Below are 26,086 nucleotides of genomic sequence, written 5' to 3' on the forward strand. Positions count from 1 at the left end.
TTATTAGAAATATTTTGACTTTGTTCCCTTAACTACAGGATTGATCAGTAAAAACAAAGTAGCATCTCTAAAATTATATTACTCTGGTCCCTTTTTATTTGTGTTTTTTAACTGAACCTTTTTTTGAGCGATTCTCACAAAGAATACGATTTTCAGTAAGTGAGATTATATCACTATTAAGCAAATAATAATTATCATTTACGTATGATACATTCTTGAATACTATTATATCTTCATTACATATTCGTATTTTTATATATGCAAAAGGTAAAAATCTCTCATGTAGAATAATGTACCTATATATCTTTCAAATGTTTAATGCGTCTGAATTTAACATGTTATACGAAAAAGCAACAATGTTATAAAATTTACTTCGATACATCGATAACATTGAGACGCATCATGACTTATTTAAGTGAGGAATGACGATACGTGACATCAGTTATTTCCATAACACGTTTCCCATCTGTTTATATAACGTGTATGACAAATGTTGAATGTGTATCTTAAAATATTTGAGTTACTTATAAAAACATATACGTATTTAAATCTTAACTGGAATATCCGTAAAAATTATTTTAATTTCAAAGAGACGTTATGAAAGGATATGTGAATTTATTTTACAAGAGAGTCGGCTTTGAAGTCCGTATACAATATTTAATGTTAATTTTTATATAAATGTTATTTTAAATGTCACTCAATATTCAGACTGCTTGTAAAATTAAAGTATTCGCAGTGAATGTAAATATATTTTCACATTATTCTAGAATCATTTAAATAATAAAATGAATAGACACTATTTATTACCTATTTGATTGAAAGAGGCGTGTGAAAAGGTGCTATGTATAAAAATAAAGAGCATTCATTAAACGTAATGCTTTTAAAAAACAAAAGGTGTAAAGTTATAAATCGTGAATATAAATTATTCATAATCCTGCACTGGAAACTGTTTAACAATAAAATTTTCGTATTTTTATTATTTAATTCGTTCCATACTTCATTCTTTTTCAAATACCTATAAATTTAAATTCAAAACAATTTGGTATAAGTGAAGGCTGCATTTTCAATAAAAAATACGTTTGTTAATAAAATTATAATGCATGAAATACTAGGACATCAATTCATGCATGTAATAGCAATCGAATATCAAATAGTTTGAACAACAGAATATTGCACGCAGATTTCTATTTTGTTTTATATATAAAAACAAGGTTAGACTTTATGGCTTTTCGTTGAACGGAACGATTTAGAGAGAAATGTAAGCGTATTTTTATAGTGATGCATTAGATTTCATTCATGAACAGACTGTATCGTATAAAAGGATATCAGTAAAATGTTCAGAATGGACATAATTTGGGAATTTTATAAGCTGTATCTAATCAATATAAATAAATACTGCATCGGCGAGTAATAAAACAAATATTGGCCTTTGTTTGCAATATTAGTCTAAGTTGTCTCTAAAACATTTACTATTTTTTTTATTAATCGCATAACATTTCTTTTGTCTGTTCGATGTAATAATCTTTTTGATATTTGTATTTAGACCTTTTGTAAAGGTTTTGATAATTCGATTTCTGATGTTATCTTTATGATACATATAAAATCAAGGAATACTTCGTGATAATTGAAGTAAAGCTCTAGTAAGTAAAAATCGAAAAATCAAATTAAACCGATACTGAGAAAGAAAGACGCTTGTATGGATATTTCTATAGTTAAAAAAAATCATCTGTTAATTTTTCAAAATTAATGTCAACATGAAATGATTTTGGTTTCTATTAAAAAAATTATTAAATTACTTGACTCAACTCTTATATAAAATGTCTTCTATTTCGTCCAATTTACGAATTTCCAAGAATTTAATATTGTCTATAGTTTAATAAAAAAATATCAAGGAATTACACCGAAACGTATCGATCAAGACAAGAAAATCAATTAAAAATTAATATACAGTGTTTTATTTTTACCATTTTTGTGACATTGAATAAGAATATAGTCTAGAGAGTATAAAATAAAGTTGAAATAAGCCAATCAAGGATTAGATGTAATCCAAAAATATTACGGGGAAAGAAGCCGCAATAGTGCGTTTGATTTTGGATAATTTCACAGAGGTTATATTATGAAATTTAACATTTTTGAAGCGGCTTGGTAAAAAATTACGAATACATATGTTACTTGGAAAAATTAATAAAGGAACGTGTTTCAAACATTTAATTAATGGAAGTATGTAGTGCCTCGAAATTTTAATTTGTTGTCAGTCAGAATTTTGTGTGATCTCACAAACAATGTTGTACATCAAAATGGTACCGATGGTTTTAAAAGAACGTGATAAAATGATTTTTTATTACCTTTATCATTTCGACAAAGTAGGAAAAGCATGATACTCTGTCTTCATTTTCTGCGGTAGTCTGACACATCTGATACCCCAGTACACTTTAATAGACTGTACTGTGTAAGTAGATTTATTGTTGTTGTTCAACATAATTATACGATTGTATTATCTGTGGTAACACTACCATATTTGGTATTGTATAGAACTATTGCGACTAGATAAATATCCTCTAGAATAAAAGGTATATTATTTGCATAAAATTGAAAGTCTTAACACAAAAACCCATCATGAAGCAGTGTTATGTATGGTTTGAGATTTATATATTTTTTGAATATTATATTAATAATAAGTTTCTGAAATATATTCTTTTCTGACGAAAATATAAGTATAGGAAAGAATAAAAACGTACATATATTTATATATTTATTTATTTGCAATATCATAATTACTTCAATATCACTTAATCATCTGCTATAGTCATTAATCTTTGTCAGTCAGTAAAAACGCTCGACTAAAAGGCCGATAGTGAGACAAAAAAGTAACTGTTATAACGCATCTCAACAGCTTTGTACACATTCTGTACTATCAGATTACAATAGTGTTGTAGCTATCTTTGCATTATTATAAAGCTTGCCATAGGATAAATGTTTTCTTATTTAGCAATTAACCAAAATGAAAGTAAAATTAGTTTATGTTAAATGAAGCGATCCTAAATGAAACTCGTCTATATGTCGTTTATATTTCTTGCTGCATTATTTTATGTAAATTTTCCGATAAATTTTATCTCTCCCAAAATAAAAAATAGATTTTACTGCCTCTGAATGTATGAATTTGTTTGTATTGAACTGCAAAATTTTAAATACCAAAATATTGAAACAGATGTGCTATTATAAAATTATGATACTGCGTAGTATTGTGGTTGTATTGAATCTATTGGATATTAAAAAATTAAGGCGGAAATTTTCCAATTAAATTATGATTGTTAAATAAAAAAAAAACAAAATGAAAATGTAATTAAGTATAAAACATCGACACTTCTTCTTTAATAAGGCCAGATCTCAGCAAATTCTTACGAAAGGAAGTAACTTACAAGGAAAATTAGGAGCTTAATCAGAATAGCTCCTAATCCAGGGGATTTATCCAAGGCAAAAAAATATCATAAGAGGTATAATTTTAAATAAAGTAAGTAATCACATTTTTTAAATTAATATTCACACTCACATTTTTGTTAACTTTTCTTTTTGATTTAACTTTAAATTATTTATCTAACATTACAGTTGATTATTAGGAAATTATTCCACTACTTATCATTTCATTTTAATTTATTTCTGCTCCATGTAATTTAAAGTTTTATTTTTAATTTGTTTTTTTAATATTTATAAACCAATCTTATTTTGTTTATTGCTTGTTTGCTTTCTAAATCATTAAAATAATTAGCCCTTTTTCTGATATATCTTATTTAAAATAATTTTAATTTTAAACTATAGTCTTTTACTTTCATTTATATTAATTTATATGTTTGATGTTCATCTCGCGACTGTCAAGAAGATTTTTGCATTTAATCAATGCTTGTTTATCAACTGGGTACTTTCTAAATCTAAACATAACTTTAATAACATTCAGTGATGCAAGAACCAAATTCAAGAATTCATCAAAGTATTTAACCTCTACGATAGTTATTGCTTATGTTATTTGTGAACAGAGAATATTTTATTTTCAACTATATCTGTGTCTTAAGTTCATAGGGTTATCGGAGTTTGTTGGAAGTGACGGCATTCATTTATGTTAAATATAAGACAAAATAATTAATTTAATGCATCAATATTGTGAATAGAAGACTCATTTTCGTATCATTTGTTTTTAAATTAAGACTACTTTCCTTAATAAAAGTATTATTTAATAAATGAAAAGTTCTTACTTAGTAGTAACTACTTTCTCTATTTCAATGTTTTGTATCAGTCAATATGTATTTGCTTTATAATTTTTTTAATCCTAATAATTAATCAGGATCCCAATTATTTCCCTTTATATCTGGTACACTTACATATAGAATCAGATGAAATACATGTTTAATTAAATTAATGATACATTTACTAATTTTGGATTACGTTACGGACATTACGTCCGTTATTGAAAATGTATTTCAGTTTTCGCTTTATATATCATGTTGACATAATAATTAAAACGTTGTAATAAATAAAACATTCGGTGTGCAAATTTTAACACCAAATTTTAATAAAAATTTACTTACCAGAAACATTATATTAATTCTAAGCAGATCGAAGATATTTATAAGATTGTTTATTTATTTGATTAAATTAAATAATTTTGTGATAGAGGGTCTAACAAGTTTGAGTTTGTGTGGTAAATATTTTATTTTCTTAAAATACTATAAAAGTCTATACGTTTGAAACGAAAACTCATGTAAATATAATATAGATAAAGAAAGTTGTTACTATATGTACTTTCTGGATGACTTAAAATTCGATTTATATTAGGAAAATATGACCAGTTAATAAACATAATATAAATATCTAGTTGCTTGTTTGTTGTTATTTTTAAATTTAGTCTAACTAAACTAGTATAATTACAAAAGATACTTATAATCATACAAGTATAATCCGACGCGTTAATTTTCTAATTAATTTAAAGAAATTGTAAAATTAGTATATATTTAAATAGTACAGGTTATTTAACTGCCTTTGTTTATTAAGATCCGAAAAGAATTCGTGAACCTTTCATCTTTACGTCAAGGATAGACTGAAAAAATAAAAATTCATTTGGTTTGGTCCAACATTAGAGGTTGACTTTCTTTTTTATATCCTTCGGGATTGTTTTTATTGAATAAAAGATAGGATACGGACGATGTTAAATTTCATAAAGATTTACAGGGTTAATATTTGGCAAAATAAAAGTCATACCCACATTTGTTTTTATACAAAGACAATGTCATTAACTCTCACAGAAGCATATGACTTTATCAAGTCTCAGTGACACATGCAGTGTAACAGTGGCAAGTATAACTTTTAAACTTATGTTAGTAACGTGACTAAATTTAATAATTTTAGTTCTCGTCTCGCAATAACCAAATGTTTTTACGTGGTTTTGCCAAAACTCGATCCTATGTGAGAATTCGTACGACCATTGTTTTATTTGCATATAATAATATATTCACAATGATGAGAACATTCAGAGGCATGAATTCGACTTTTTTTATAAAAAATAAAAATACCATTTTAAACTTAGAAAAAATATTTTCACTTAAATAACATAGTTAAAAACATATGAAACATAAGGCTAGGGGTGCTCAAAATTGGTCAAGCACCCTCTGGAAAACCCGAATTCGGTTAAGCTGACCTAAAACAGACGAAAACAATAGTTTTTGTTTCACTGATTTAAAATTATATAAACGGCTAATGATAATGAGGTCATGGATATTTGGATAATAACATCTGCTTTGATGATGCTCACAGTAGTATTAGTTTCATTACAACTGTAGTTTATTTGTTGCACAAAGGAATGTTGGTTTCAGTTTAATTTTTGTTACAATTTCACGTGGACAGTGAATAGTTTTAAATTTTTTTACGATGAGAGTTTTAAACTCAAAGGTCAGATTTTAGAATAAAATACATTTTTTGCATCAAATTTTTGAAATAACATTGTAAAAAATTTGGAATATACATATCTATATTTGTTTTACAAGCATAGAACATTTAAAAAATAAAGATATATTTTCAATATCAGAAGTTTAAGGTTTATAGTATTCAAATTTCTTTAAATATATACAGTATATAACAATAATAGCTGTAATATGTAAATATATATTCACTTTTTTTTTGCTGAAATAAAATTACAAATAGTTTCAGTGTTTTCCAAAACCTTTAGCAATCTGTGAAAGTCATGTAAAACTCCTTCTTGCCTCTCTACAATTAAGTTTAAAAAACAGATAGACAAAAACTTTGTAATTATATTTCTCATAATTGACTTGTATACGTCACATTTAGTAAACATGTAAATTTTAATATATACAATATCAAATTAAGATGTAATAAAACGAGTTACTTATTATGAACACAATTTGTTTAATGTTTGATATAACTTGAAAATTTAACAATATTATCATAATATATAGAAAAAAAAACACTATACAAGGAATACATTTATCATTTAAGCGGTCGTCGTTAGATTAGAGAGTATTTTAGATGTGTTTTCATTTAATTAACCGAGCATGTTAGAGTTCAGACTTACATTGTCATGATGTAACATTCAAATGGATTACAAGGTGAGTAGTTCTAAGTGAATAGAGCTGGTTTAGAGTTAGGAAAGTTTGTCTTTACTCCGTTAGAAGAAGACCACATTGGATTTTACAGTTCTCTAATTAATTCTTAATAAAACTACTTTGAATGCTTAAGTTTGTTTGTGGAGAGAATGAAATCGAAATTTAAAAAAAACATAGTTGGTTTATTTCATGAATAGTTTTAGATCAAACATCAAAAAAGGATTGAAGGATTTATAGATGTTTCAAAGAAGCAATTATAAATTGTCCGTACATAATATTATTACGGTACAGCAAAATAAGGCTACCATCTGTTCGAAATGATGAGTTTAGACAGAAAAGAACGGCAACAAATGCGGTCGTTGCTCTGTTTTTAACTTGACGAGGATGTTAATTTAGTTTATTCTGTCACAAATATGTTTGAAAGAGAAATAATGTGGTCGATCGGAATATAAAATTTATGACCAGATTTGCAGTCTACAAGTGAGTGCTTAAAACATAAAATAACTATCAACTTCTACAAAAAATTGGATTAACGCAGGTCTTAAAAAAGCCCACGTCAGCGAAATCGCTGAAAATAAAATATAAAAAATATGAAGATAATAACTAAGTTTATAAATTATTAATAGCGAAAGTCACGTTTTTATACTATTTATATTATATTGAGATAACAAAGAATTACGAGGTGTTGATTACATTATAATGGTTCTGTAATATTGTCTTCGACGTATTGAGCGACGTTTTCTGTAATATTACATATTTAATTTATCCAGTATTAAAAAAGTTTTTTTTAGAAAATATCGTTTATCGATCCATTGTATTGTTGCTGACTGACGAAATCCAGTGTAATTTTTGTTAAAATGGTTTATGTAAAGTATATTATTATGTTCCTAAGTATATATCTATATCTGTATATAGTTCAGAATACATACATATACATTTTAATATATGGTATTGAATTTTGAAAAGTTTAAGATTATTATCCTAGCACAATTGACGAGACACTGTAACAGGATGGCAAAGGTCTTGGGTTCATTCTAGATTTAAATTTGTTCATTTACGATTACGATAAAGATCTCAGACACCATTTAACACAATTTTGACTCTATGATATTACAACTTTATTCTTTTGTTCCGATAAATTTTACAAAAAATTTTGTAGAAAACAAAATACTAGGTATACTTAAAAGAAAAAAACCAATTTAATATCATTGATTTTGATAGTGTTTTCCTATTAGAGCAATTTTTTAGCGCAATGGTTTATTGATTACATTTCTAATAAATTATAATAAAATAAATCAAATAGGGTCTGTTTTCAAATTTTCTTAATTATTACAATAACTACTTACTTGTCACTATTTCCCGCCATTTTCGCGTGTTCATTCACGTTATTCATAACAATCACTCACTTAAGTCACATAATCTTTTTAAATATATATATACAGCACCGTTGATATGAAAACTTTTTTAGAATCAAACTTTTTAATTGGCTTTATGTTAAAGTTTTTGTTTTATAGAAGAATAAATGTCTAAATATCAGTTATGGTCAAGACACTATGCCGTTGTGTTAACGACTGCCGCGCGCCGCCCGTGCGAGCTTATAGAATACGTAATGTCGAGCAGACGTGCCATATTGTTTAAGATACAATTTAAGTATAAAATTAAATCGTTTATTCGTGTTTGATACTCTGTGTATTCTTATACGGAAAAATATTGTTACACATAAATTATCCTGAATAAAATGTTTTATGAGCATTTTCGTAGCCAGCAATAAATCAATAAAATTAAAAATGTAGAATTTTTTAAATTCCTCTTTTGTATGCAAATAAAAGTGTATGCTCTACATTATTATTGTTTAGTCTATGACGAACCAGTTGCCTATGCCACGTACATACCGAGTTACATGTAACTCTTATGTTAATGTAATAAAGTTCTGTTTACAAAGAGGGCCCGTGAATGAAAGTCAAGTAAGAGAACTTTTGGAAGAAACTTGTTGATAACTCGTATTACCGGTCGTATGATTGATATGATTAATGAAATAAATAAAATAATGCATATTTTAAATAACTATGCCCTTCTTATATTCTATTTTCTCTCTTTTTGATTTTTTAGTCCAAGCTATTACCATTTCTTTATTATTAAAAAAAAAAATTATAAGTTCAGAATTCATTAATATATATACACATACATTTGGTACTTATGAATCCTAGTTTATGAAAAAAAAAATATACTTTATGTTTGGATTTTGAATGTCTAATTTAACAACTAAGAATCGGTCTTAGAGGAAACATGGATTATGTGAGATGTATTAAATAAGATTTTAGAATCGTAAATTTTAATCATTTATTTATTTATGCACCATGTTCGTTCGTTCAACTGTAAGGAACAAAATATGTACATTCGATAAATCTGCCTTCACTTAGAAATCTTATGCAGCTACCTATCCTTTACGAAACATAATTTAAATTAAGTAGAATAGGTGAATCCAGACGCACGCACCCACACGCACACACACCCACCCACATTCACACATATACACACGTGGTATTATATGACCTCTTTTTTTAAATATAATTATTTATGAAATTATTAACTAAGTCAAAAAAAAAATTTAATTAGACGAACAGATCATAAATCCAGTTTTCACGTTTTCTATCAATATGAGTCATTATACGCAAAATGCGTATTCATATTTGATAATTTGTGTTTTTTTTTCTTAAATTACTACTGGGTAGTGGCAGACTGTCATTCTACTTGTTGGTAGGTAGAAACGAAGCCGAAAGTGGTGAATTTACTATCCCTGTAACTGCTTAGCATTAAAGATATGCAAAAACTGAACAGAGTTGCAACCTAATTTTTCTATTCTTGTGTGCTCATGGCAGAAGAAAGCGGATCACTACTCTCAGATGCGAGGGAGAGAGGAAGGTCTACGGCGAAAAGATGACGGTTCAAAAAGCCTCTGGTTGTCAAATAATAGACGTTAAATTGTGGTCACCAATAAAACTTTTTGTACATTTTTGATGGTTCCCTAAGAAGTAAGGTAAAATTTAGCAGCGCTTGCCTAAATGTGACAGAACTTTTCCTCACACAATCATACCTGTGTTATATAGACAGATGAATTTTGATGAAGTGCTGCCATAATTTTTTCGTAATTTTCCTTGCAGCTTTAGCTTTGGACTCAATGACGTACCGAAATTAGAGTACGTTCGAGTTTACCTTCACATATAAAAACAGAAGGAGATCGTTGTATTCCAAGACTGTATGAAATTAGTATGGTCTACCATAGCCACTCTTTCATACTCTACTTGAGCCCGGCTGACTGTAGAGGTGAATTGATAAAATCATATCTAAGATGAAAAACATCTAACGTTGCTAAGTTAAACTAATTACGTGATATGCAGATATCAGGAGTTTAAATAGAACTTAACAATCCTTATATTAGATATATATTTACATATATAATATGTTCACATATATATAAAATTATTTATAATAAAACCTCATCCTTCCAAGTAGGGGACACCTTTGTTATGTTATTTATAACAAACGGTTGAAAGTGCAAGTGTTAGTGTAGATAAATATATATGTACATGCATATATTTAATTTATATTTAAATAAATGTGCTAAGGTTGATTGTTTTAACTTTTAATAATTATCAATATTTTTAATTTTCGAATCAAACTTATAAAGTCATTAGTACTAACCGCAAACGATAATAATGGCCTAATTATATCAAAACGATAATGTTTATCCATTACTAATTCAATTATTCAGAATAACAGTGTTTCACATTATATTAGGTACTGGTGGAAATACTATCAGAGGTGTTAGTATTTATATGAATATATTAAACAAAGAATAAGTAAACTGCCGTATAAATTATATTTTGCTTTACTTATCTCTGTTTTTGTGGAGTAATTTGTGTTATTTTTTAACAAAGATATTATTAAATAATTATTAAAATTACTATTTCAAAAAGCATTTCATCATGACGTTGTATAAAATAAATTGTAACTAAGTGACGTGAACCATTAAATTATATACAAAAATAGTAACATTTATGAATCCAGTCCTTTGATATAATCGTAGTCCAAAAATAATAATTATACACGTTTTAATATAAAAATTTATTAGATAAATTGAAATACTCATAGCCCAGCTGATCAGTTCCTAAATTATGTCAAGGTATTACTTTTGGGTTACTTTTCTAATCGGAGAAGGTTAAAAAAGTGATGTACTACTAAAAAAGTATTGCTCGCTGCCAAGGTCAATGAAGGTCACCCGTGGTTATTTTTACGGAAGAATGGTTTCAAACCACTTATCAAGTTCAACGATGTGATATTCATAATTTATAAGCAAATATTAAAGAAAGGAAACGTGTAAGTTAGTTTCATTATCCTTAACCTTATATTTATTAATGTATTTTATATGATAATCTAATAATAATTTAAATTTTAAACTGTTTTTCTTGTAGTACTAAGTTTGGATTGGATTTATAATTATAAAAGTGTCTTTTTAAATATTAAACCTTTATTTTGTAAGCAGGTCCTGTAATTCAACAAGTAACTGGCAAACTGGCTCTAAAAATAAAAAAAAATATGCATATCAAAGGCTCATAGTTTTTGCAGACTATAATGATCCTAAGCTCACCTACTAAGTTCTTGACATATTTAGACGTGGAAATCGATTTCTCAGGTCATATTTATCTTCAAACGTCAAAATGTTTGGCAACACCGCACCCTCTGGAGACCAAACTAAATTACCTACAATACCTAAATTTATAGGTTATAATGTTTTTTCGTGAAACTTTGTCACGTGTTAGTTAAAATTCATAAAGAAATTGATTTAGTTTCTTGTAGAAACCTGTAAGAAAACTCAACTTAGAAATACGAAATAAATGTAGCTTTTAACGAAACTTTCTTTGGCATATAGACGCGAGGAATGTGTAAAGAGTCAGAATATTTTATTATATTTAAAAATATATTACATGGAAGTTAGTGCGTCAAAAATTACAATTTTGTTTGAGCATAACAAGATAAACTTACACAACCCACACACATTCAAATAAATGAAAAAGTTATTTGACTCTAATAGGTCACTGTACATTTTTATGTCCTCTATAGAAATAGTTGTTTTGATATGGGCACTCAAAGCTGTAATAAAAAAGCCTTGATGGTTTATTGATCACTTTGGTATTTAATTTTATGGATTATTTTTAAAGTGAGTATCAAGTATGGTTGTATAGAGATATGACATTTATAGAAAGTTTCAGTTTTTACTTATGGCTCTTTGTTTCCCCAACACTTTCAAATTTCATTACTGGCAGATTAAGTCGTTTATTAAATGTTAATATGTATAATGTTTTCAATAATTAATGATTACAAGGATAATCGAAGTGTAAACGACTCAGTGGAAACTTAATTTTCCATATGAAAAAGCTTTTCGAATTTCGAATAAGAGCGATCAATTATCTTGTTCCGTCACTAGTGAAGATCAGTTGATATGGGATATTTATAACATACGAGTATTTTAACCGTTCAAGCCTAATTTATACTTCTCATATAAAATCACTGAGTATTTTTTGGATTTGTGATGAAAATGTTAATATTACCCTTTTGTTAAATTTTAAGCACAGTCTAACATAAAGATGTGCGAAGTAGAATTGTTTATGTGGTTGCATTGCGAGTTAAATAACTAGAGTACTTTATCGACACGACAGTCGTGGATAGACTTACAAAATATCGTTGCAACCGACACTCAGATTTGAGTTCATTTCTTTATATAATTAAAGACATTAATTCAATTACGGTTGCACCGTATATATATTATCAGTGAACTTCACTGCATTATCTTCAAGTGCAACATTTTGATTTTATTTAAAATTATACAACAAAACAAAGAGAATAGAAATAGATGGGAAAAAATAATCTCAATCATATTTTTGTATGAGAAATAATCGTTAGAAATAGTTGCAAGATTACCAGCCACGTTACTTGAATATGGATGCTGATTGTTGTTTAATTATGCAAAATAATTGCATAATTGGATTTGGGTTGGGTTCATACATATTTTATGTAACTATGGTGTAGGAAAAATCCATAGGCTTTGTTCAAAGAAGCCATCAAATCATATCATTACGTGAAAAGTACTAGCAAACAGCTAATAAAGTATTGAATAGTATTATTTGCTACTATTCGTCTTGGTCAGTCGTGGTCTATACTAATTTTCTTACAGTACACAAATAAAGACAACCGTTTCATATACATTAATCTTACATACGTGGGCAGACGACGGGAACTTAATAAAATATAGAGTGACATTCACGTGTAATGAGTTAAGACTTCACGTTCACTTGACACGGCTATTTACATTTAGATTTATAGAGTGAATAAATATGATGTTAATGGAAACACTAGCAATATATTTTACAACTAAACTATAAGTTTTGATTAAATGATACTGTATCTAGAATCATTGGAATATAAAAGACGGTGGGGTGGCTTATGACATTAATTTTAGATAAATGTCACCCCATGTAATAGGCAACAGAGTTTAAAATGAAAGGTTTTGTTGTTGCATTCACATAATATCAGTTTTGCAAGCCTCATCATAATCGCTATGCAACCTTGCAAATCAATGGAAGGCAGATATAAATGTAATAGGCCCAAATGATGACATACACATTCATCATCATTTAGATATGTATGTAGAAATGTAGTTCATAGTTTTATTGAACATATTGCTCTCGATAGGAATATATGAAATTGAAATTATGGTGGATTAAATGTTTACCGAGGATTTACGTAGCACCGTGATTTATTACACGACCTGATATAATTGTGTTTATTCACACATAACTACGAACATTTGGCTAGAATGTTTGCAAATACTATAACCTTGCAACACAACTGGTCAAAGATAAGACAATGTTTAAACAAGATATAACATATAATATGAAATTCAAATAAATAGTAAACTATAACGATTAATTTTGATGTATATTAATATGTTATTTTATATGATACATGCAAGTGGACGTTAAAAGAACTGGCAAAAAAGTATATAGTAAAAATTATAATAAAATCTAAGTAGATAGTGAGATTTTAATTTACATATTCATTTATAATATCTTTTCCGTTGTCAATAAAACATTATTACATATAATAATTAATACCGGATGTTTATTGTAAAGGTATACACATAAACAAAAAATATATAGAGACTCCTACTGTTTAATAAGTTTTTATAATATTTTTGTCATGGAGAGGTGCTAAGGAGAAATCAGCGTGTAAATTATTCTGTTAATATCATGGAAAAATATTTTAGATCCTATTGATGTAATATATATTAAAGCAAAAATTTTATTTACTAGCTTTTCTTATAAATACTCTCGAATTATAAAAATCTTTGTAATGGAGGAGTAGAGATCAAAAGGTCAAGTAAACATGAAAATAAGATTTTTTTTTTTAATTTTCTTTGAACACCAAGTTCGGGTTATAATTTGGTGAAAGTGACCTGAATATTTTAACAAAAAAAATAAATCGTAATATAAACATTAGTTTTTTGTTTTTTCTTCGGATGCTAGAATCAACGGGCTATTCTGTGTGCTTATTTGGGTGCAAGCCACTCACACTGGCACTGGAAGATGCAAAATCGACTCAAGTCTACTCACGCTACCTACACAATCTAACCTAGAACTTTACTTACGGAAACTGTACTTTTTGAATTATGTGTTCTTTACTGCCTCGTAGCTTTGCTTCCAGATATAAATTTAAAACTGTCTTTAAATAGTTTGGTCAAAGGAAAGTTATACCATACAAACATTTCTAAATTTTTCACCCCCTGAGTGATAGATTTCCAGAATATTCATTTTTGGTGTATTTCTTAGACACACAAGAATCAGTTTTAGACTGTGCATTGATCCGTTATTCAGTTATTCTGGACAACAGATTTTTTTGAATTTTTATATTATTATTTAAACGCTGGTTTGTTTTGTAGAAAAGGAATCTAGCGGATAGTTTTCATAATAATAACAGACCCCCTAAATAAAGAAGCCTTATCCTGAAATAAGATGAGATTTGTAATATTTATTATTTTTAACCTTTCTTTAAAGAATGCCCGCTATTTTATTATAACTATATATAAAGACTATGCCGTTAAAAATAAGCTAAGTAATGGTTTCACACTATATTTTAAAAGTTTATATACGACACTCTTAGCCTATGAGAATAGTCTCGAGTGTTGGGTGGAAGTCATAAAGTATTTATTAAATTCAAAGTACTCCATTGTATCCTTAACAAGCCCACAAGTTCCTACTTTGTCATAGCTGCTTCGAGTTACCTGTACTTAAACAAAATTTTGAACTCCTGTAAGGAAGGTTTATATTCATGCACTTATATAAGTTATAGTGTCTTTCAAACATTCTACGTATAAAATGCTTTGTGTGCTTTAGATCCCGCGAGTTTGTGCTTCGCATAGCTTAAAACTTAAAAAATGTTTCTCCTATTCAAACGCTTTGAAATTTAACGTGAGTTTTATTATGCAATTTGTTTTTTTATTTTTCTTAAGCCCTGAATAAAATTTTGATTATGCCTAACACTAAAATAATTATTGTTCGTATAATAAATTAAATAAAGTAAATATACTAATAAAAAAGTGACTTAACTTATTTTCTTTTCATATAATAGTTTTGCATAACAAAATACACAGTTCTAGGTATAGATTGTCTTCTTACCGAATATCATATATATAAAAGCGAGCTTTTACACCCCTACTACTAATTTACATACATATTTTTTTATACTTATTACAAGAATACTGACAGAAGAATATAAACACGATGAGATTAAACATATAAATATTTAATAAAATTAAATAGTTGGCAATTTATTGAGTATTCAAAAGGAAAAAGCATTTTGATTTGAATGGACTAAAAGTGGGTACTAAACTTGTAAGACGAATTTATAAATATATTTGTTGAGCGTTTAAATTTCTAACTGTTTTACAATTCAACTGCAGTTTTTAAATGTTATTCTTTTTATACTATTTTTTAATGTGTTTGACACAATGACGTAAATTTTTTTTTTAATGGGCATGGAACATACTATAAAAATTGTGACTCTATCCTCAGTAATGACTCCGTTCCCGAAAGTCAAATTATCATAAAAATTTAAGATATTATAATATATTTATAACAGTCCAGGTTAATTCACTAATAATAAAGGATTGCTATTGATTGGAACATCGATTTTTATTCTAACAATATAACTGGATTTACTAAAATGTTCCTTTGTTTTATTTAAAAAAAATAATAATAATATCACTGACACAAATAAAATACTTGCTATTTCACTCTGAAATTTTCATCCGATAAATTTCAAGCGGTCGGGTCTGTAGCTAGCGGAACGTTTATACAGTATTAAGCTATGCAAAGACAATCTCGCAAGTCCCAGACTCACAGAGCTGCATTTCATTAATATTTTTTAATATCTTATTTCTTTGCATTTGGATATAGAACTTTATATATGATATAAAAATAACACAGTATTTAAGGACGCTTCCTATTGAATAATAATTAAAAATATGTATATTGTAAACATGATTGTTTATGGTTTGTAACATCTGCTTTGCATTACAAACTTGCTGTGGACTTAAATATTGTTTATATTTTATTTACTATTATTATTTGAGTCGTTTTCATGCAAATATTTTGCTCGGCTTCCGCTAAATAAGGGGATTTATTTGAAATATATTATTCCAACGGTGTCTTAACTCTTTTCACGATACATTCGCCAAGACCAATACATTCGCTCCGGATTTCGGATTTCACAAATATCGTTTTTGTATATTGAGCGCTGTTCAATAACATCTTCAGAATCTTTAAAAGCAAGCCGAGGAGACACATTTTTGTTTAAAAAATAAATTAATTAAATTTATTTCACAATGAACTAAACAATTATATGTAATAAAAAAAATGAAAATTAATTGATTATCAAATAGTTCTTCCCACACAATTTAACTAATAAATGTGTTGTTTACCATCGAGAAAATCTATTTGTTTCATTATGAACAAAAATGCTTTCATTATTTTTAAGAGAAGATTAGACATGTTTTCGTCTTAAATAAAAAATATATTGCGACTATAAAACACATAAAATATATTATTTCACCTTCACCTTTGAAAATGTAAACCACAAGTTAGTTTGAACGCTGTACTGTATTTATTAAGTTGATATTGAAAATCTCTTGAAGTGTAGGAACAAAGTTATGTACCTTGCTAATTTAATGTATACGATAAGTAGATTCGAAACTACAAAGTACCGTCTTAGTGAATTTCCGTATACAAGCAAAGTACAAACGAATACATTACATTATTGAACCACAAACCGTTACCATAATAAAATTATTACTATTATTTTGCCATTTTTCAATGTTAAAGTTTATTTAATAGGTCATTATATTTTATGTTAATAAAACTTATATTGTTGATTGCTATCGTGATCTTAACGTTTCGGTGCTAGAATTATTAAATACAATATAAAATTCTTGCAAAACCACTTTTAGGAAAAACAATGTCTATTAATTTACATACGTATTATTATTATCATTTTATTTAAATACAGTATTATTCAAATCTTAATAAAAAAAATTGTTTTATTTATCCTGTTCCTATGAAACAAAATTTTAAGATGTATAAATGTATTTTTATTTAAATATGAAAAATATTATATTTATTTTGTTGTAGTTCACGGTTGTGGATATTTAAATGGACTTCTAACAGATAATCAGACTAACTTGCATAAGACTTTTCGTAAAGAGGAAGGACAACATTTTATTTAATATAAGTCACTTCAATCCGATCAGTTCTGATAAGTTGCGTTAAAATGATTACGTTTATTCTCTTACATCAGTACCATATTTTATGACCTAGTTGCTTACGTAAAGTATATAATTGAAATTTTAGAACCATTCATTGTTGTAATGTAAATATTTATAAATCTTGTTCAAAGTAACACTTGAAGCGATGCCTTGAGGAGATGCCTTTGAGTGCTGAGAAATGAAATTATGACGCTTCTTTATGTGGCTGGTAACGACACTTTATTAGCTTACGCTACCATCTTATACGGTTATAAGGGAAGTTTTAAAATAATAACTATAAAATAGAGGAGCACTTTTCAAAGGGTTCTAGTTAACAGAAAATAAGCTAATGTCATCTCTTATAGAAAATGACTATGAAATACAATTTCCTGTCAACGTGGTCCTCTTTATAACACAATTTGACATTGAGTTGTGTTATTCGTATAATGTTTTATAATTGTATACTCATTATACAAGTTGTTATGGTGAGTATATTTTGTAAAAAAAAACATATAAATATAACGATATTTTACGAAATGACCTATAATAATAATAATTCTATGTCATTATGTATGCATAATAAGCAAATAGACAAGAATTAAAATTATGTGATTAGAAATAAAATACAAATAAGTATTATAAGTTTCCAGAAGTTGAATATTCTTAAAACATATTTTAAATACCAACTATTTAATGTTTAAGGCACGGGACGGTATGCCAGTCAATTTTGAAATATTATTGGATTTATAACTTAAATAACAATATCCTTTTGGCTGATATGAAGCCACGCTAAAATTCAGTCTGACACTTTGACATTCGAAAATTCACATCAAATACAGGCCTTTCATATATTGCGAAAATAAATCTATCCTGAGATAGTTTTGACTCTAAATTTAAAGTTTTTAAATCGTAAATGTATTTTTCTATAAAAGTAGTTTTTAATTTCAATGTACAAAAAATATTTAATTATGCGATTTGAATTAAAATTCAAGTATCCTTAAAAGTGTAATTGGTCCTTTTTTCTGTTATTTAACAGCCATTATGGCTCAACTGTGAACACACAAAAGTCGAAGAACAAGTTACTCCAGACAAAGGACACGTGGCGAAGCACGACAATGAAACTGTATTGTTAAATGTAACTAAATATTGTCTGGTCTCTTCAGTTCGCAATAAGCAGTAAAAAAGACATCCTTATTTAATGAAAAGAACATGGAACATTTATTATATTTTGTTAGAGTAAAGAAGGATTTACCACAACTCCAAGATGCAACTTTACTCTAATCCATTTTTGCTACTTTATTATCACTTAGCTGCTACCAAAAATTCTATCTATTCTATTCTGAGATTTAATGAAATTAAACTTAATGATAAGATTCAATGAAATTCAAAAGATTATGAAAGGTCGTTTAAGTTTGGGACATTACAAAGGAACAATCACATTACGTATTTTAAGGATAAATTAAATTATTTTCGGCTGAAGAAACATAGAGAATGTAATTATTGTCAAGCGTTTCGTACCAACATTTGTTTAATAATTATCGAAATATTAGAGACATATTGTATTGTGTTGAATTATATGTTATTAACTAAACATTCCATTGCTTTAGATTTTAGAAACAGGATAGAAAAAAAATACGAAAGGTTAATTAAAATAAAAATATTATCATAGTTTAGTGAAATAGTCGTGGTGGCCTGAAGGTTAAAAGGCCCGCCTCTCATACGTGAGGGCGCGGGTTCGAAACCTGGCAAATACCAATGTGATCTTTTACGAATCATATGTACTTTCTAAAAGTATTTAGACACCAATGTCTGGAACAGGCTACAGCAAGCCTTGGGGTCAAAATAGCCCCAAAATAGTGCTGGTGCAAAAGGTAAGGGGAAACCACTGCAACTATCTCTTCCCATGAAAGTCATAATGTTTCACGGATCACTGATACGTGATGACCACGACGAGTCTGCAAAGATTCTTGCGATGAAGAAGAAGTGAAATATTATGAATATATGACTGATATTTAAAAAGTGCTATTTCTAGCTCGCAGTAGACACTGGTTAGTTGATTTGACTTAAATATTAACTCAAAAAGATTCATAGAGGTTCAGCTTACTTTGGTATATCCGCAAGTCGAGGTGGTCTTCTCCGAACTGATCCCCCAAGGATAGCCTCACGAACACCCACCTAGAAAAGAAATTCAAATTAGATAACTTAGCAAAAGACAAAATGTATTGAAGTACTAGGAACTGATGAGTAATCGTAAAAGGGTCTCATAAAAATTAAGATGAATGATTTCTATCGAAGAGTTGTACCCCTCAAAAATATAAAAAAATAGTCAACAGTGCCAAATTATACTCATATAAGATCGGTAAAGTTATTTGATGTAAATTTATGCAGAATTTATTGATATAATTTTGCTTATGTATAATTTATAAGGAAATAACTCAAATAAAAACAAAAAATACCAAAAGTCTAAAAGTATCAAGGTCCTGCATTGATGGTTTAAGGCTGCATTATTAATATTTTTTTATTGTAACTCCTTAGAGTCAAACAAAGAAAATCTGTTTCATGGTTTTTGATAGGATTAAACAATATTCAGGACCACTAAAGTAATAAAAAGAGGTCAAGGTTTAGAATTTTTATAATTAGATTTCATAAGATATATTTATTCCATCGTCAACCCAACAGTTAAAACGGTTCCGAACACTCACAATACGGACTATATGTGTGTTTAATTCTAGTAAATTTTATTCTTATAAATATGGAAGAGTTAGGTTTCTTCAACTTCTGGAAACTTTTAGTTTAGATTTTGGAAAGGGTTAAAGGGTTTTAGGAGAAGCAAATATGCAAGTTTATCAAATTATTTTCGTAGGAGTAATATTAAAATATATATTTTTACTAGTATTTTAGTATTTTTGTAAATCTAAAATAACCTTGAGTTTCAGCTAAATAATTGTAAATTAGACTCACCCACAGTCGATGAAAGTATGTAAGTTTATAGTATAAATCGTCGTTTATGCAAGAAAGTAATGTTATGTGTTACTAAACGAAGGAAATTCATTAAAATATAGGTAGTTTTTACCAGTAAAAATGGATTTACGGTTTTCCTTTCAAAAGAATATTTTATACAAGTTGACGAATGCATCGTCTTTTGATAATTCCTTTACGTCATCGAAAAGGTTTGATATGAGCTATTCCGTAATATATTAAAGTAGTCATTTCTGAAAGGAATTAGACTTGAGGAACCGATTCTCTGCAATGTCTATACATATATAAAAGATTATATACAATTGCTACGTATTTCATTTAAAGTGCCATGGATTCGCGCTTTTTTCTAGTGGCATGCAATTCCTATAGAAAGCAAAATATATTGAAGTTGGTTATAAAATATCAGACTATTTTTGTAGCTTAATATTAGTTTAAATTTTCTTAGTTTTTAACAAATGTACCAAATCTCTAATTATATTAAGCATTACCCGGAATAAGAAATTCGTTATCATATCATGTCTAGAAAGCAAACTAAAGCAAAAGATGATGTTTTTTCGTTTTCCACAACTATATTCATTTTTAAATAGGCTAATTGAATCCTGGTTTTCGGATTTGACCCACTGAGCTTTTTTTTAATTCCGACAGTATATTTAAGCATAAAAATCATTGTCATACCATTGTTAAAAAAAAATAACATCTGTGTTAAAAGAAACATTTAATCTAAAATTGATTGAGTACATTAAGAGCGTTCGTATTAGTTATAATATAATGAGATAGGTCGTATCAGGTAGTTTCTTAGTAATATTTTAATAAATTCACTATAGAGTATATAGCTAATAAATATAAAAGAAACATAATATGTAGGTCATTTTGCTTTCACTAACAGTACTCTTATACAAACGCTGAAATTGATGTTCATTGTTTGTTTGCAGTAAACAAGAGTAGTAATCGTCTAATGTGTTTATAACATAGCTTACACATGCTTTTCAAATAATTCTGAGGAAAGATGCACTTTTATGTGCTTCCAAAGACGAGCTTATGCGCTCACCGCTCTGTAGACTATTTAATTAGACTGTGTTAATTAGACTGTAGATAGGGCTTCTTATATAACTCAGCACGCTTTTCCCTATTTTGTAGTATTTGTCTTTTATAGGAGTTGCTGATAAATATTTTTTTGCAAACGTAGCATATTTAAAGCCGCTGTACAACAGTTAGGAACTAAGCTATGCGGAGGATTTTTTTATACAGAGGAGGCAAACAAACTAACGCTTCAACTACGGTAAGTGATTCATCTGCATCATAAAAGGAAAAGTTGCCGGTGGTTTTAACAAATAATTATTCAGAATTTAAAGTAGGATGTGACCTCTCGTTAAAAGGGCTGAGGTTGTAATCTTTTGTAGAGTTTTTTAAATATAGCAATAATGTAGAAAATTTTTGTTCCATTTTGTAATCTTTTCTAATGCTGATCATAGTGCGAAGATATGTCTGTAGGTTTAAAATTTAAATATTGTACTGATAATTATAAAATTAGTATATGTGTATTGAAATTAGAACTCAGTCAATGACATTTATTTTATGGTAATTATATATAATATAATAAATCAGCTTGAAACAACTTTGGAGTTAAAGGTTAATACGGAAATATAGCTCTGACCTTAAAAGTGGAAGAGGCGAGGCGAGGTCAAGAGACCTTGTCCCTGACCACATACAATTATTCAGGATGACTGACTCAGAAATAACTTTCTTTCTATACGTAAAATTTTTTTGTTTATTTAATAGCGGTAGGTGAGGCCCTTTAACACATATTCGTGGACAGGACTTATATTAGAATTGAAGTTCTTCTAGTGCAAAATTTAATCCAAAAATACACAGAAATGAAACGAAATATATAAATAAAAATGCTACATTTTTTATAAAATAGCCTATTAGTTTCTTTTGGTATCTGTTATTCGGAAAATCACCTTTCCATTAGGAGCCCGACAAGAGTTTTTACTATTTTTATTACTATAAAGTGTTATATGGGAACACAATCTACCCGATATGAGGCGTTAAAATTCAAAAATATTGTGGAAGAGGAAGGAGGAATTTGATTTAGGTAAGATAGATAAAAGGATGGTTTAAAAAGTTCCATCGATCTCTGATCCACATATAATTTGAAATAAAAAATATCAACCATTCATAATGATTAATTATAATTATTAATTTATAATTTGCTGTTTAAAATCTGTACATTGCCGAGCGGTTTATTGCTTCTGAAATCAGAGATATATAAGGCCTTTAAAATTGTCTTTATAGATATGAAACTTAATATCATAGACTTTTAGAATATTATTTACTTGAAGAACCACTTTGAAAGTACAATATAGATCTGAAATAAGGAATCATTTCTATGAAATCAGAATAGAGTCGCTTAGTATCTGATCAATAAAAAAAATTCCAAACCTGTACTTATTACTTTATTATTGTATTTAAATCTAAAAGAAACTAGATTTTCAAACACACTATATTTATTTATTATTTTAATGTAAATTCAACCCAACTTTTTGTGTATTTTATAGTAAGCAGGATACGGGCAGAGAGAAAGAAAGTATCTGTCAATTAGTCTTGTTATTAGTCATCTACTGACAACGATTTCTTCATTTTTATTTCGTACTGCTCTGGGTAAACGAAATGTGCTCACTGTATTTTCCTGTAAAATAACCGAAGTTTCGGGCCAAACATAAAGCAATATAGTAGCATATCCGTATCTCAATTAGCATATCCGTAAATCATAGTTTCATTTAAATGAACACGGTACACGAAAATCATATTTAAATTTTTTATTTCATTTGACGGTTTATGTTAATGTTGTTTAATTAAAACCTTCATAAATATTTTAACTTTAACTTGATCGAATCAAAAACGGAACCGATTGAAATCGTTTATAATTGCCATTAAAAAAATAGTTTTTAATAATTATAGTAATTAGAATGGCTCTTTAAATACGGAGATAAATAAAAAGAAGAAAATGAAAGTAATGAAAGAATAAATTAATGAAATGGAGAGATATTATGTATAAAAAAATACATAAATCTTATCTGACACGAAATCAAAAATAGTCGTTATTGTAACTTTGGAGTTAATTTGCTTTAGTTCAACTTATTCGGCATATCAGTCTGTGAAAAGGAAGGTATAAACTTGTTTTATTATAAATATACACTGTGAAAAATTTTAAAATAAATTAAATTGTAAGCTGGTTTGTATTAAACCACATCATTTTAGAGTCTGTATAAAACCACAATTAAAATTTGTTGAAGGGTATATTAAATATATTAACTTCGAAAATAAAAAGAGAAGCACACAACACCCATTACATAAAATTTATGAAGAAGAAAATTTATATCTAGTACAAAGAATGCAAAAGTTTCTTAGTATAATTATGTATTTCCTACCAACCGCTACCTATAATTAAAGAAAAATTTAAACAAACTTTTATGTCTGTTTTGATATATGAACAAAAATAAAGTAATTATTCTTCGGTATATTTTGAAAAATCTGAGAAAGTATTGTCCAAGTTGATTCATACATCCTTATCCCCCTTTTTTCTAATTAAAAAACATAAATATTTAAAGAAAATTCTTACTAAGGTAAATAGTAAGAAAAGAAAGAATACAATAAAAAGGGACAACTGTAAAATACAACAACAATTATAAAACTTTTATAAGCAATACAGAATTAGAATTTCAGTAGTATATATTTAACCGGTTTTCTGATCGATCAATTTATTTCAATACTTTTAATATGTAACATTCATCAGCTAATGTTTATCTAAATATAAAATGAGCTACGACTTTCTTGGAACACAACAGACACTACAGTCAGTTGTTGGGTCAAGGTTAATGAAGAACTATAGTCGAGGGAACAGTTTACAGACGATGTTGTTTGCCACGATAATGCGGTTAAGATCTCAGATTACTTGTTTCATTTAATTTTATACGACATTTTTTGTTAATGTTTGTCACGACGAAAGTTATAACTCATTGTAGTTTTGTTAAACATGTGTTATAAAGACAAGTTTTCATTCTTTTATACGTTGCGCTTACTAAGCAATGATATGCTCGTTTGACTTTTAAATATAAGCATTTTATTCAATGATAAGCGAGGTATGCATTCGTTCGAAAAATTATCTATATCAAAGGGAATATCTTTCAGACAAAATAGTTATTTATAGACATAGAAAGTTATAGTTATTAATAGACATAGAATATAGTTATTTTATGAGGTGGTAGAGCCTGTGGTCATGTTACTACAGCTCGAATATGGGCTAGCTCGACCGGGAAAGTACCACCCTCTCACAGAAGATCGGCTTTAAGTAGCCTTTAGTGGCTGCGTTTCGTCCGATGAGTGAGAGAGCCGGTTACCCTTTCCTTATTCCCACCCTTTCCTGCCATTTCCTTATTCCCACCCCTCCCTTTTCCTCAACTCCATCGGCGACGGTTACTACTGCCCATCAAGTAGGTCGTCTGCTCATTTGCCACCTTTCATATAAATATATATATATATATATATATATATATATGGCGAAGAATAAAATAAATGTTAGTGTTATGCATGAAAAACAAAATAGTCTCCTAGATAGAAGTCTTAAATAAAAACTTTTTAGCTACTACAACTACATCTGCAATATAATTGTAGGTATTAGAGTTGGAACGATTATAAGGGATATAAGATACATAGAAAGCAGCAACGTTTCGTAATTACCATCTCATTCTTATAAAAGTGTCTTGGACTTTTAATATTATTGCACCTAGGTGGGCGAGAGTATTTGTTTATTCGAACATCACAGGAAAAACGGTAACAAAGCAGTCGAGTTAAAACGGGTTGGGCATGTTACTGGAGATATAATATTCACCTCTTAGATGACTTTCCTACTATCAGTGTTATTTGACTTTTAAGGCAACTAAAAATAGCAACAATATTTTTTCATTATAATTCTTCCATCTCTAAGACTTCAGTTCGGAGAAAAGATTTACAATGGAGGTTGACAAATTATTGTCCGATGCATCAATTAATTGTGCGCCTGGCAAAGAGTTTGTTTCTTTATTGGAAAATACTTTAACTATGAACATACCATGTCGAAAATATAAGATCTGATAATAGAATTTCATTATTATTATTATATAGTATTCTCTTATCAGAAGATTCTTCCTAACGTTACCTTTAATTGCACGTTATCAGAATAAGGTTTAAGTGTGTTCTGAATTTCGTCAGTTATTTGGTAAAAAACCGATTTTTTTTTCGTTAGAATGTATTAAAAAACAAATCCTCACTGAATACTGCACAACCTGGAAAATGAAATGTTTCGGTTTCCTTAATTTTAGATATTCACAGAAATCGCGGAAATCCCACCTTATTTTTAATTTACTATTCAAGGTTTTAATCTTTAAAGCCTGAAGAATGTTTAATGTCATTAAGTTCAATGGCTTAGAAAGCGTACTAGCGTTGTAATAAATCACCATAAAAATAAAATAAATAGAGAGTTATCGTTCTAAGGGTCATTAAAAATATATATTTCAATTTGTTACACATTATATTACATTAACATTACAGGAGGATTAGTAATAATATACTCTTAAAACTATTAATTAGTGATATAAGACAACTG

The 26,086-nt window shown here is 28.1% G+C and overlaps 1 protein-coding gene across 4 annotated transcripts in view; it reads right to left on the minus strand.

Annotated features, from left to right (window-relative positions):
• Positions 1-26,086, minus strand: part of LOC116777802 (calcium/calmodulin-dependent protein kinase kinase 1) — a 102,849-nt gene that overhangs the window by 36,650 nt on the left and 40,113 nt on the right. For 2 of the 4 annotated variants that reach the window (XM_061526261.1, XM_032671523.2), the window contains exon 2: positions 19,568-19,638. In XM_061526261.1, the coding sequence (XP_061382245.1) occupies positions 19,568-19,638 (71 nt within the window). Of the gene's footprint in view, positions 1-7,954; positions 8,170-19,567; positions 19,639-26,086 lie in introns of those variants that run through there. The other 2 variants (XM_061526262.1, XM_032671524.2) reach the window with 1 other exon arrangement.

This window comes from Danaus plexippus, chromosome Z (assembly GCF_018135715.1).
Source record: "Danaus plexippus chromosome Z, MEX_DaPlex, whole genome shotgun sequence".
NCBI lineage: Eukaryota > Metazoa > Arthropoda > Insecta > Lepidoptera > Nymphalidae > Danaus > Danaus plexippus.